We start from the raw sequence: 12,874 nt of genomic DNA, 5'->3' as shown, positions 1-12,874 counted from the left end.
TATTGATATGGCTATGGTATATTCTTTTCTGATTTGTGCGGGACCATAGTTACTTAGATCCTTGTATAATGATATATAGTTGTGCATGTGCTAGACAACCTTTCTGAGGGGGTGGTTATTGCATGTGGCCAAAGTGCGTGACAGACATGTGTGTGATGGGTAGGGGGCTCATATGCAGTCGCGAGATTATTAACACCTTAAATCGATATGCCGCTGAAGGTGTATTGTCTGAAAATTCCAAACAGAGCTAGCTAGGCTTGAAGCAATTCGTACCATCGTGTGAAATACCAACAGAGAACAAATTGCCATGGGAAGTGGGACTAATAGAGGGGAAACTAAATATACATCTGAAGTAAATGTTTGAACGAAAGTCGAGAAGAGAAATTTTGGAACAAGAATCGAAGGTTAGTAAGTAAAATAAAAGGAACGAATATATCCCAAGGCAAAGGTGATGATTTTGTATGGTGGACTACCATGTAAAGGCTTCTTCGGCGAAATCGACGACGGCGCCCATTCCAATGTTGTTACGTGCAGCAGCACGCACCTCGTCTGCGAATGCACCGGGCCCGCAGACAGAGACGATGGTGGCACCCACACGTTGGGGAATGGCCTCGTTGAGAACGACGTTGGGGCGACACCGGCCTGGGAACATTTGGACGGTCGCACTGGGTGATACGATTTCGCGACTGCTTTTTGGTTTGGACACGAAAAGTTTGATGGTAAGAATCTCGCGCCTCGATGGAAGTCGGAGGATCTGGTCCATCCACTCCCGTACCCAGGCTAGATGTTCGGTACTGCGTACAGACCATACGAGGTAGATCTTCTGGGTAGCCACGCGACCCTCTGAGGAGCGTATGAGCAAGTCGCGGACGTATAGCATATGATGGGTAATGCCTGCACCGGCTGAGAAGAGTATAGCTGTACCATAGCTGCCCATGTTGCATGCATGGGACGCATAGGGTCCTTCAATAAGCCCTGAGGTGTAAAGTGTTTGTCCAGGCGAGGCCAGAGCTTTGTTGTACAACTTCCGTGTCATGCCTTGTCGAGCACCAACGATGAGGGAAACGGACGTGGGCTCCTGGGAGTCCCGCATATACTCATCCAAACTAGAAAGTGGCTGCTTTTCGAGAAGCGAAGGGTCGATGAGATCTTTTTCCGTCGTAGCAGGAACGGTCACGGAGCTGCTTGGGTCTACCCAAGCGACAGAAAATGGATGCGACATCCAAAAGGAGACACTTGGGATGTAGGCGTACACATGGCTTCCGGGGCTGATGCGCACACGCTTGGGCAAGTGAAAAGTCACTCTGCAGGCTTCACCTGGGAGGGCTTCCACGACAAGCCGTGTGGACCCTCTTCGGGGAGAAATATTCAAGTACAGCAGTCGACAGAGGCGGGCTGTCCTTTCCAATAGCCAGAGAAGACCCAGCGCTATTATCCACGGCTTTTGCGGGAGATTGTCGAGATCCAAGTGCATCAACACACCGAGGTAGGCTAGGAAAGCGGCGAGCTGGTGCAGATGCAAAAAGGTCTCATAGAAAGCATGCCGGATCGGGGATGGAGAGTGAAGACCCAGTGTGATCATAGAGCAAGTTCCCAGTAGGCCCCAGGTGAAGAAAGGTGTAGTGCGTAAACGCTCGAGCATGTCAGAGAAGCTGACCTCGTCGCAAGCATTTACTGCCCATGCGCACGTGTGCACAATGCTTTCAAGCACAACTATCCGGCCCAACCAACGATGAAGGAGATTGTAGGTGTCGAAACTCACATGCAACAAGGGAATAAGCGGATTGTTGCGACCGGCGAGGATGAAAAGGGGCACCATGTTCAACACTGCCAAGGTACCTGAGCGTCCACGAAGCTCAGCCACAAGGGCTGCCTTGACGTTCGCATTGTAATCAAGCAGAGTACAATAAGCGACCTGACTCGCCAGATATAGCACGACTAGAATCACCTGGAATCTAGAAGGCAGTGTGCCGACGTTGATGGCGGATGAAAGTTGGATTTCTCGGTTGTGCCTTTTCCTGCCCAGGGGCGCATACAACAGATGCTTCTTGACGTTTGCCCAAAGCGAAGATACTTCAACGCTCCAAAATGTCTGCTCCCTCCTGCTTGCCGTTAGAGAGGTAATTTGGCGAAGATAGGCATGGCTGATCTGTCCGACACGCCCGCAAAAGACAACCAGGGCGACGAATATCAAGGACGAGAAGATGGTCCGTGAAAACAGAACATCCCGCGGGACATCAACACCGTTCAGACCACGCGAATATTCGTAGACGTAGGTGGCATTAATCCCATAGCCTCGCGGCATGAGTCGATGGTGGGATTCATCCATTGATAGAGAGGTCTACGGCCCAGCGTAGCACGCAGTCGCTCAAGATGGAGAGACAGAGCGGACAGATCGGACAGATGTCAACAAAGCTGAGCGGGGGTCGATAAGGGCAGCAAATTCTTGAAAGCCACGATCTCCAATTATAATTCGGTTACGGTCCAGTATGACGCAGATACTGAATGGCTAGGGAACACCAAGAATGTGGGGAGAGGCGCGTTATGCCCGAGGAATCTCAGACGGCAGACCCCCACAGCAAGAGAAGCAAGATCAAGTTAAACAGCTCTTGTGTGTGTTCTTGATATACAGAAAGCTCGAGATGTCTCCCCTTCAAATAAGTGCTTGTTGAAGCCGTCCTGATCAGGCGGGAGAGGTGATGATGTTGGTGAGACGGTATGCGCAAATGACCAAGGCGTTGTCACGAGCAATTGCAGCTAAAGGAGCCGAAGAATGTTGGAAACACGGTACGAGGTAACGAATCTGACGAGTTGAATCTTGCAAGTCCTCCAACATTGAGTCATTACCAGCGTCATAAGTGCTGAGCCAGCCTTCGATCATCACTTACCTCCACTTCCCTACATGCATGATATAAGAAGAAAAATTCCAGCAAGAGGACAGGGGACGCACAGCGTCGTAGAAAGAATCAGATAATTCAAACCGGGAAACTAGAGGTTCCCAAAGATAAGGTACTGTAAAAAAAAAACCTGACGTCTAGTGTTGTAGTAAAGAAAGTAAATTGCCCACCCCCACGATGAATGACGTTTAGATGTAGCGAGATGTAACCAATGATCGACGGTATCCGAACAAAGAGCGAAGACGGTCTACGCTCAAGAACACGAATGGCAATGTCTTGAAACAATAGACTGACTCGCTGAATGGACTGGCCACACAATGAAAGAACGGCCACCAGCCAGCTGGCTCAGAGAAGTGAATGTGTTGGTGGAAATAGAAAGAACGAAATAAGGAACGAAGCACAACTTAGAGTGTTAAGTTGAAGAAAGATCCCCTGTCACCCGAAGGAGATCCACGGCGCAGCACGAAACTTTAAGCGAAAAGGAAAGTCCAGCGCGGATCATACCTGAGATCATGCTGGAGGCCCAAGGGACCAATGACCCAGTCCACAAAACCTGCTAAAAAAGCAATAATGGCGTGGTCCTGAAGGGGTGTTGCCATGAGCGCCGCCAAGACTGGCCTCTGCGCTTGGTTCCGAACCTATCGAGTGGTCTCTACGGAGCAAAGCGCCCTGAAGGAAATGCATCGTTGTTTCTGATAGAGACAGCCAGCCCTTTGGGCTTGGCCGGTGTTTAGCGCTCTTGGCTCCTATCGACCAACTGCGGAAACGGCCGCTTGCAGGAACATGGCCGACCGAGGGCGTCAACGCAGGCCCTGTTTCTAATCCGCGCCCTCTTACCACCTCTCAATCCCACCTTATGATGCTTCCCATAACCAGCCAATTGTACCAAGTTCACCAGATAGCCGCTGGTGAGCACGATGTACTGGCCTTCGGTCTGGTTACTCGCGTTTCAGATTCTGCAATTCGGACTGAAACGACCGACCCGTATTGGCCGTGATTTGCATGCTAAGCAGCAGCAACGCCCCACTGGAAATCCACCGACAACACTGCTCTGCTGAAGGGTTAGCTATCATGAACCTGCAGAGAAGGAGCAAACGGTAGCCTGGGTGTTCCTGTCATCTTTGCTTGAACCCATGGTGAAACAAGGCTATCCATGAACCTCAAGTGGGAGGTGGACTTGAGAAAGACAAGAGAAGGTGGGTTTGGTGATAAGGAGATTAATTGCCTAGAAAAAGTCACATGGCGGTCACGGGTCTGGTCCCTAGTCTGTCCCTGTTTAATCTAATTTGGTGTCAGTCTATTACTCTACCTTTTCTCCCATTGCTTGCCCACCCTTCTGGATCCTCGGTCCCTGGCGGACCTGCTTCATTATTTTCGGAAGAGTTTTCCTCACTTGCTTTTATCTTGGTGGGGTCCCTTGGTAACGGATGAGACTATTCCCAATCTATAATCTTTCAGGTGCCAACGGTTCCCCTAGAATCGGTCATTTCATCCGGAGTTTCAATTAAATAATTCCTTTGTGCTCCCTTGGCGCCTAGTATAGAATGCTAGCAGAGATAAACCAGTCTATCGCGACGAACGAGTTTCACCTAATATATCCTGAGCAGCCGCTAATCTGGTATGACAGACTAAGGCAAGAATGACCTGATAATAGCATCCTTCAGATATTGATTAGAGAGCGCTGAGTATTGCGTGGTGTGAAAGCAGGTGTTTTACATCATTGGTGTATATTCCATCTATCACTTTCAACCAAACCCCTAGCACAGCAAGGGCAAAAATGCAGACAAAAATAGTCAGGGGAAATAGGGACGAAAAGAAAACATGAAAAAAGGAAAAAAAAAAAAAAAAATTGCCGCCACAGAACTTTTTACCGTCCCATCCAACCGCCATCAACGGTGATAATTTCACCTGAGACATAGCTACTCGCTTGACTTGCCAAGAACACTATCACGCCCTTGAAGTCTTCTGGCTTGCCCCATCTTCCCGCCGGGATTCTAGCCATGATACCAGCATTGCGGTTGGAATCATTGATCAGGGCAGTGTTCATATCCGTGGCAATGTATCCGGGTGCAATTGCATTGACGTTGATACCCTTAGCCACCCATTCGTTGGAGAGAGCTTTCGTTAATTGCGCGACACCTCCCTTTGACGCCGCGTATGCAGGTACCGTGATACCTCCCTGGAAGGTGAGGAGCGATGCGACGTTGATGATAGCTCCACGACGACCAGTTGGGAACTCTGACTCATCTCGCGCCAACAAGTATGCACCGAACTCCCGACATAACGTAAAGACGGACGTCAAATTGACTTGGATAACCTACATAATTCAATAGTCAGTATCTAGTCTTCAGCTCCACTTCAGGAGAAGGGAGGTCCAAAAATAGACAAAGGTAAATAGGTGGCTGAGAAAGGAGACTCTTTGACACATACCTCATCCCAATCTTCATCCGGGAATTTTTCACTGGGGTGTCTCCGTTGAATTCCGGCGCAATTGAGTAGGATCTCAGGCTTGAGGCCTTGACTGGTCAGAGCTGGAATGACACCCTTGATTGATTCCCGATTCGACAACTCTGCCACGTGGATCCAAGCTTTCCTGCCAATGCGATTGACGATCTCATCGCGAGTCGAAGTGTTCGACTCGTCTCTCTGTTCGTAGAGCGTTAGTTCCACACGACGTTTCAGCATAGCTCCCCTATCATTTCCGTAGCGCCAATGGGGAGGTCGCAGCTGTGCGCACCTGAATCAAGATGATATCGGCACCAGCTTCGGCAAGGGCAAAAGCCATTGCCTGCCCAATGCCCCTGGTTCCTCCTGTCACGATGGCGGTCTTACCGCTGAGGGAAAATAGCGACGCAACTGCGGCCGACATTGTGATTGTTTGACGCTTAGATGGTTACTAAGAATAGTAATTTGCTGTCAATTGTTCTTCTCGTTTCTCAAAGTATTATCGGTAGAGGTGTATCTTGCTGCGCAGCTCAGCGAAGGGGGATAATTTTCCTGATTCTCTTGCCACCAAATCAATAATCGATGGCGACCAGTCATCCTTGCTGTCCTGCTAATAATAAATAGCTGTCCCTCTTCCTCCGCGCGCGGGGCAGCAGCGACTAATTCCCTTTTGGGGTAATTACATTGCCGACACAGCGCTTCAAACGCCGACGCCCCGCATTCGGCTATTGAACTTTGTTCGGGGATGCTCCGATTTGCGTCTTGTATGGTAACTCGTACAAATGACATCTCATGGAGTTGGAGTGCTTTGGAAATGCTGAATTTTCTGGCAAAAGGCACGGAATAATCCGGAAAATCATCTATGCTAATGCATTATCCCAGGAAAGTGTACAGAGTATGTCGTCATGCATTGAATATTTCTGTAATTGGTGTGTGGGAGCTGCGTGGCCATTTGAGACGATTATTTGTGCAAGCATTCATTGCCTTGCATCTCACCATCCAATAGGCGGATCAGTGAAGCAATTCAATCTATCTCACTGATAGCTCTCAAGGATCTGATAAGCTAGATGGCTGAACTATTCCTAGGGGCTAGTGATCTGGGGTTTAGTGATTCTCACAGATGCATTAGACAGACATTAGATGAATTCCTCATATGGTCGGCTGCAGGCTTTCTATATATCCATGGTGCTTGCCACCAGAGGCACCACATCAGCTTTTCAACGAGGACCTCTGCTACTATGACCTCAGCATCATGCAGTCATTACTTGTGATTGAAATTAAAAGCAGTGCACGAACTAGCTCTACAGATTGAATTAAGCTTAAACTCCTCGTCGAGATCAACAGCTGCCCGGTCTTGCATAGTAAGAGCCTTGGATTGCCGACTCGTTGAATACCCGTATGTATGGGATGAGTAATACCAAATTATTCCTTGGCCGTGGGTCAGGAAAAACGCAATGCTCATAAGTCTGCAGCGTTTACAAATCCTTCCCCCCGCAGCCTGGCCCTTCTCGACTGCTGAGTCGATGATTTGGGGTTACGAGGCGGATTATCACTTAGTGCGCAATTTGTACAGACTTGCTGGTGCCTTAAAAGCCAACTGTGTGGGGAAGCCACGAGCGCCCGTCCGGAGCTCAAGTTACCCCAACAATCATATAGGAACTGTTCGGAGTCGAACAACACCCCGAGATTTCTCTTACACTACTCTGCAGAAGATTCAACCCTTGTCTCCTAGCATCAAGAGGAAAGCATTCCCGTCTATTCGTCTCTTACACTTTCCATCTTTGCAAGCAAAAATCGCAGGAGGGAATTACTGACGCGTTTCGTTCCCAAGCCGACCTGTCAGCACTGCTGGGATGAGATGTCGCATTGGAATTCTATCACTTGACGCTGTAAGCTGCAGAGATTAATGTGCTGTATGCAGCGATGGAGCAAGACGATCAATCTCCGCCAGTCGAAGGGACCCCGACGTCAAGAGCCAAGGCCCGTTCAGATCATTTAATGAAACGCGTGTCAAGAGCATGTCTACATTGTAGACAGCGTAAGTCGAAATGCGACCTGTAAGTCATGACTATGACAGACGTTTATTCCATTATTTTTTCTTCTCAAGTTATTTCGGTCCACTGTTTCCGGCCTGTCGGTGATCTTGGGAGGCTAATTACATTGTAACACAGGGATAGCAGTGGCAGTCCGGGAGTCCCACCATGTCAGCGGTGTATCAGGGATAACCGTGAATGTGTTCTAGGCAGTTCAAATCGAGGGGGACGGCGGATTCGCAAGAATAAAATTAAAAACTTCACGCCAGACAGCAATTCTTCTGTGCGAAGGGATTCTGTTATTGAGGCACCGAGCCCTTCCAATTCAGAGACTCGTCAAACGACGTCTAGTTCTTACCCTGGGCCCGTTGTCTTCCTCCCCCCTGATCCGCCGACCGCAACTTCAATTTCCGTTGATGATGATGAAGACGAAGCTTCTATCGGCGATGTTCCCCGCAACCCTTCTGATGCCTGGCAGTGTCTGACGGGCATAGCAAAGAGAGGTACAGAAGACCCGAGCACCGAAACGGGCGTCGAGCCCCTGCGTACAGGACCCAGTGGGTTCTCGTCATACGCGGCACTTCAAGACAGTTCTGTTGCTGGATTTCAGTCGAATAGTGGCATCAAAGCGTACAGGCTAGTGCAATCACGCTCACTAGATCCGGGAACGGTATGGCAGTTAGTGGTTCGCTACGCTGAAAACTTCCATCCGTACCTTCCTTTGGTGCCACGAAAGTACTTCGATCGCAGTGCGCTAGATGCATTTGCTAATAACGAGAAGCATCTGCTTACTGCCGTCCTCACAATTGCTTCGAAGGATCTAGCCGAACGGCCGGAGATCCACGAGTACTGTTCTAAGTACATGCATGAGCTGATATCTGGAATTGCTGCTGGAGCCGATTGCGATGTCGAAGCTGTGGAGGCTCTTCTTATTTTGGCGGAATGGGAACCCCAAGGCCTCCGACCGCGCATTGAACGTGTAGGCCGTGGAGAGGAAGATCGAGCTGCCTGGATGCATGTAGGGCTCGCCTTGCGATCTGGTTGGTTTCTGGGCCTAGACAGGACGTCATTCAGAGGCGATTCTTCTGGAGACGCGGAGACAGAAGCTCGTAGGAGGCTAGCATGGACGAGCTGCTACGTATCGGACCGATTGATATCTGTTCGTATTGGACGTGCTTTCTGGTCTCGCGGGCCGGGTCCGATGACTGGCCTTGTCAGCCAAGACTTTCCATCGTTGCAACCCGCTAGAGACGGTGATGAGGATTATGCGAAGATATTTCAGGCTACCCTGGATCTGACGCAACTTTACGGAAATGTTCACGATGTGCTCTATTCTGGCATGCGTACGAGCAATCAAATGATGCTCATGGGCGACTATGTTAAGTACGTGGATGATTTTCGCCTTGCAATCTTGCGATGGAAGTCTATCTGGGGTTCTCTGTCTTGTAAGTTTCAGCTCCGACGAAGTTTGGCCTGATTAACTGACATTTCGTAGGTTCACCGCCAATGAAAGCCACATTACAGCTGTCCTACGAATACCTGAGGCTATACACAAACGCTTTTGCCTTCCAGGCGGCAATATCCCAGTCACTTGTGTCCAAGATCAGGAACGATGACAAGGCTCAAAGAGATCATCTGCGAGCAACGTTTAACAATGTAGCCTCGATGCAGGATGCTCGGTTTATCTATGAGTCGGTCGATGCCGCAAAAACATACCTGACCATCCTTGTTGATGTGGTTCACCCAGAAAAGCATCTTCATTTTATGCCGTTGAGGTATTATTTATACGGGATCTACGCAGCCGTATTTCTGTACAAGGTAATATCCTTTGACATACGAATGTACATATGAATTACTAACAGTGCATTCAAGGCACGCTCATTCGGAGTAATGTCTCACTTGGAGGAGCTGAAAGTGCGGGATCTCGTGACGCGGACCACCGAAGTACTGAAGAGAGCAAGCGCTGGATCTGATGACATAGGATCGCGTTATTCTCGACTCCTTGAACTCCTTTGGAAACAGAAGTCGATGGCACCAACTTCACCAGCCGGAACACATCAGAGCGGTGATGTCCTGATGCAGAGTAACAGCGCATTATCGCACCATTTGTCCGATCAAAGTAGCTACGTGCACTTCAGCCCTGCGAATGACTTTTCATGGCTGGATCTTGAAGCCGTTGGGGATTACGTCTCTGGAGATCAAATATCGGGAGCCAACACACTCGCATTAGATACCTTCCAGAACCCGGACATCTTCCAAGCGGGACAAGAGCGATCCCAGGCATGGCAGGTTCCATGGTCGGGCGACATGAGCAGTAGCCTTCTCTTCTGATCTCTATGTCTCGCAAGAGGGAGCGCAATCAAAACTACTCTTACCCCCGCACATTGAAGAAATTCATGTTTTTCTGGCGGCTCTGGTCGAAGACCCCACGGCGGTGCGGGGCTGTGGGGGGCGCCGGGATGGTACCGACGTGAGGTTAGATACTATACACATCGCTCGCATCGAAGCACGGCTAGAATAGGTGGCCTGCTTGTTTGGTATGTCGGTGGCCCGACTGCGCTTCTGTCGATCTAGCTAATGGCTTTAGGAACTGCTTACAGGCCGATTAAGTTAGCTACGTGACTGAGCGCTGCTCATACAGATGCCATTGCTGGGGCAGCAAAGCCTTTGTTCAATATGGCCACCAGAGTTGCATGTGCGTGCTACATTGTTTGTAGCCCGAAAATGCTACTACGACGGAGGAAATAAACATCGATTGTTGCATATACCTCGATCTTGGCTGCGACAAGTGTCGGCCGGGTGGGCAGCATATGGAGTCGCTTCTAGTTACCTCACCAATCACGCGCTGCAAGGAGAATGGTGCCTTACGCTTTAGGGTCTTAGACGAAGGCCCCAACAATCTGAGTAGGCTATCTCGCTGACGGATCTTGGGAGACCGAGTTGTTGTCAATCCTGAGGATTGTATCCACGGTTTCTGAGCGACGGCCAGCTTTTGGAGCCAGCTGCCAAGAGGAATATTAGATGGTGCAGGGGAAGACTAGCAAATGCAGTTGCATGCAGCGCCGCTATTTAGTGCGCATCTAAACTCTATTTGTCTACTATATTACAGCCCAGTTCCTCAAGGTTGCCACAGTTTGATGCATATATTACCTTATGTCGAAACCCCTGCTGCTAAAAAGAGTGAGCGCTTGGAAAACGTCTTGTCTCAAATCATGCCAAATCTCAGTGAAGCCGATTATGGGGCTGCTGCAAAGACTTTCAGTCATACCGGTCATATCAGCACTCACCTGTCAAACGTGGGGAAGGGCGGGCATTCTCCGCATCGGGATTTGAGGCCGAGCGTCGATAGCCGACAGTGAACTGGAAGGATACGCTGGTTTCTCCACGGCTGGAAAGGAATACGAAACAGTCTTTCGTTGTGATCGACACCGGCTTGTAGCCTTATGATATATACTATGAATTCATAGTATTGGCGGAGACGGATGTTTTCTGCATGTTTTGCACTGATATCAGTTTTGATGTAGTTATCAGTTGCCGAAATAATTGACCAGTTGGTGAAAGGGCATTACTGCAGGGTAAATGAGCTGACTATGTAGCCCAAAAAGGTTTAGCGTCTGTCTGAACTAGAACATGATTCGATCATGCGACAACACGATGAACAAAACGACCAGCACCTCACTCATTTGAGAAAAGGAATATAACAGCATTACATTTAACGAATATGACATTTAGTTACTGAGAATAAGCAATGTAGATACGTATAACGCCTTCGACCGACGAAATGGATATCGAAGCAGACAATGAAGTTCCTACGGACCGAAAGCTAAAGGGTAATACTGCCGGGCGGTGAGGCGGGCACCTGCCCCAAGCCGCCTAGTGTTAGGGCTCCGATACCCTAGGCGGGCGCCAAGAGCGAAAAAGCGCACCACAACGAGCGAGCCTCGCGATCTCAAGTTCCAGCGGCCGACGACAGGAAAACGACAAAACTTCTCACCCGACATCGAGGACCACCCGCTCGGCAACCACATCAAGATGGTGAGTGCTATATTCGCGTTTGCTGCTATCGGTGGAAAACGGACATGTCAAAAAAGCAAGGGAAAAAGATATCGTGTAAAGAAAGAACCGCTGCCCAACCTCTCGTTGTACCGGAATCCCTATCTATCATCTTCGATCCTGCGTTTTGGCCGATGAAGGAAAACTTCATACCGAACAATTTTCGACTCTCTCTCCCCTGCTATGATGAACTTCCGTCCACCGATATGCATATTTTATATGGAATTATGTGCTTGGAAAAGAGGGGGGAACAGAAAAAAATAATGGAATGATATATGAGGGATTGAATGAATGGTCTTGCTGATTGTTGGATTTTTCTTGTCGCCATCAGGTCCGTTACGCTGCTCAGGACATTCCGGCCGCTAAGAGCGCCCGCGCTCGGGGCTCTTACCTCCGTGTCAGCTTCAAGAACACCCGTGAGACTGCTCAGGCTATCAACGGCATGAAGCTGCAGCGTGCCCTTACCTTCCTCAACAACGTCACCGAGAAGGCTGAGGCCGTCCCCATGCGTCGGTACGCTGGCAGCACCGGTCGCTGCGCTCAGGGTGAGTTGATGTGTTTTTCTACAGAGTTTTTGGGAAGAGATGGGAATGGAAATTACGGATCGATAAATGAACCGACATGGGCAGAATTTTAAGGGATGGAAGGATTGGAAGATATATTTTTGGAGGATCTGGCAAAAAACCAAGCGTTTTGGTAAACGAAGACGCTGACCGTCTTTCTCTCTAGGCAAGCAGTGGGGTGTCAGCAAGGCTCGCTGGCCCGTCAAGTCCGCCGAGTTCCTTCTCGACCTCCTCAAGAACGCTGAGGCCAACGCCGACACCAAGGGTCTCGACACCGGCAACCTTGTTGTCAAGCACATCCAGGTCAACCAGGCTCCCAAGGGTCGCCGCCGTACCTACCGTGCTCACGGTCGTGTATGTTGAAACCGGAATCCGAGATACATCTCTTATGTCACGCAGCCCCGCAAAACTGACATGTCGATTAGATCAACCCCTACATGACCAACCCCTGCCACATCGAGCTCATCCTCACCGAGGCTGAGGAGACCGTCGCCAAGGCCGCCGAGAACAAGGAGGTCCGCCTCAGCTCCCGCCAGCGTGGTGCTCAGCTCCGCCGTGCTCTCATTGAGGCATAAGCGGTGTGTGGGTGTCGGGGAAAGTGTGAAGTGGTCAGAAACTGAATGGGAATGCCGGAGTTTGCTGTTGTACGGATCCAATACCTGGTCACGGAAGGAATACAAAAGAAATTATTACTTTTTTGACAAATGGAAAAAATTCGAAACCACCCGGCGAAAAAAGTGATGGTGATGATGATGGTTTGTCTTCTGCTTTATGCAGAGACAAACATCTTTCTTTAGACATTGATCTCGTTTCACCCCCCGGAGAAATCGGTTCGACTGGATAGTTTTTCTCCTTTGCAGTCCCTGGCCATGAGCTAAGGCGG

The 12,874-nt window shown here is 49.6% G+C and overlaps 4 protein-coding genes across 4 annotated transcripts; 2 read left to right on the top strand and 2 right to left on the bottom strand.

The window, feature by feature from the left end:
• Nucleotides 1-469: 469 nt before the first annotated feature.
• On the bottom strand, nt 470-2,329 carry AKAW2_10375S (ferric reductase family protein; the record flags this gene model as incomplete). The annotated part of the gene is made up of 1 exon (XM_041686490.1): nt 470-2,329. The coding sequence occupies one exon, from the start codon at nt 2,327-2,329 to the stop codon at nt 470-472; it is 1,860 nt and encodes a 619-aa protein (XP_041537095.1).
• Nucleotides 2,330-4,764: 2,435 nt separating this feature from the next.
• On the bottom strand, nt 4,765-5,766 carry AKAW2_10374S (putative 2-deoxy-D-gluconate 3-dehydrogenase; the record flags this gene model as incomplete). The annotated part of the gene is made up of 3 exons (XM_041686479.1): nt 4,765-5,214; nt 5,328-5,543; nt 5,635-5,766. The coding sequence occupies 3 exons, from the start codon at nt 5,764-5,766 to the stop codon at nt 4,765-4,767; spliced, it is 798 nt and encodes a 265-aa protein (XP_041537094.1).
• A 1,499-nt stretch (nt 5,767-7,265) lies between these two features.
• AKAW2_10373A (Zn(II)2Cys6 transcription factor) lies at nt 7,266-9,706 on the top strand (the record flags this gene model as incomplete). The annotated part of the gene is made up of 4 exons (XM_041686468.1): nt 7,266-7,399; nt 7,514-8,820; nt 8,871-9,193; nt 9,248-9,706. The coding sequence occupies 4 exons, from the start codon at nt 7,266-7,268 to the stop codon at nt 9,704-9,706; spliced, it is 2,223 nt and encodes a 740-aa protein (XP_041537093.1).
• A 1,450-nt stretch (nt 9,707-11,156) lies between these two features.
• Nucleotides 11,157-12,566, top strand: rpl17 (60S ribosomal uL22 domain-containing protein; the record flags this gene model as incomplete). Its single annotated transcript, XM_041686457.1, has 5 exons — nt 11,157-11,221; nt 11,275-11,410; nt 11,760-11,973; nt 12,158-12,345; nt 12,417-12,566. 5 exons carry the CDS (start codon nt 11,157-11,159, stop codon nt 12,564-12,566), a joined length of 753 nt encoding a protein of 250 aa, XP_041537092.1.
• Nucleotides 12,567-12,874: the final 308 nt, after the last annotated feature.

This window comes from Aspergillus luchuensis, chromosome 1 (assembly GCF_016861625.1).
Source record: "Aspergillus luchuensis IFO 4308 DNA, chromosome 1, nearly complete sequence".
In the NCBI taxonomy this organism is placed as follows: domain Eukaryota; kingdom Fungi; phylum Ascomycota; class Eurotiomycetes; order Eurotiales; family Aspergillaceae; genus Aspergillus; species Aspergillus luchuensis.
Note: the sequence above shows the minus strand (reverse complement) of the source record. Positions and strands in the feature narration are given on the sequence as shown.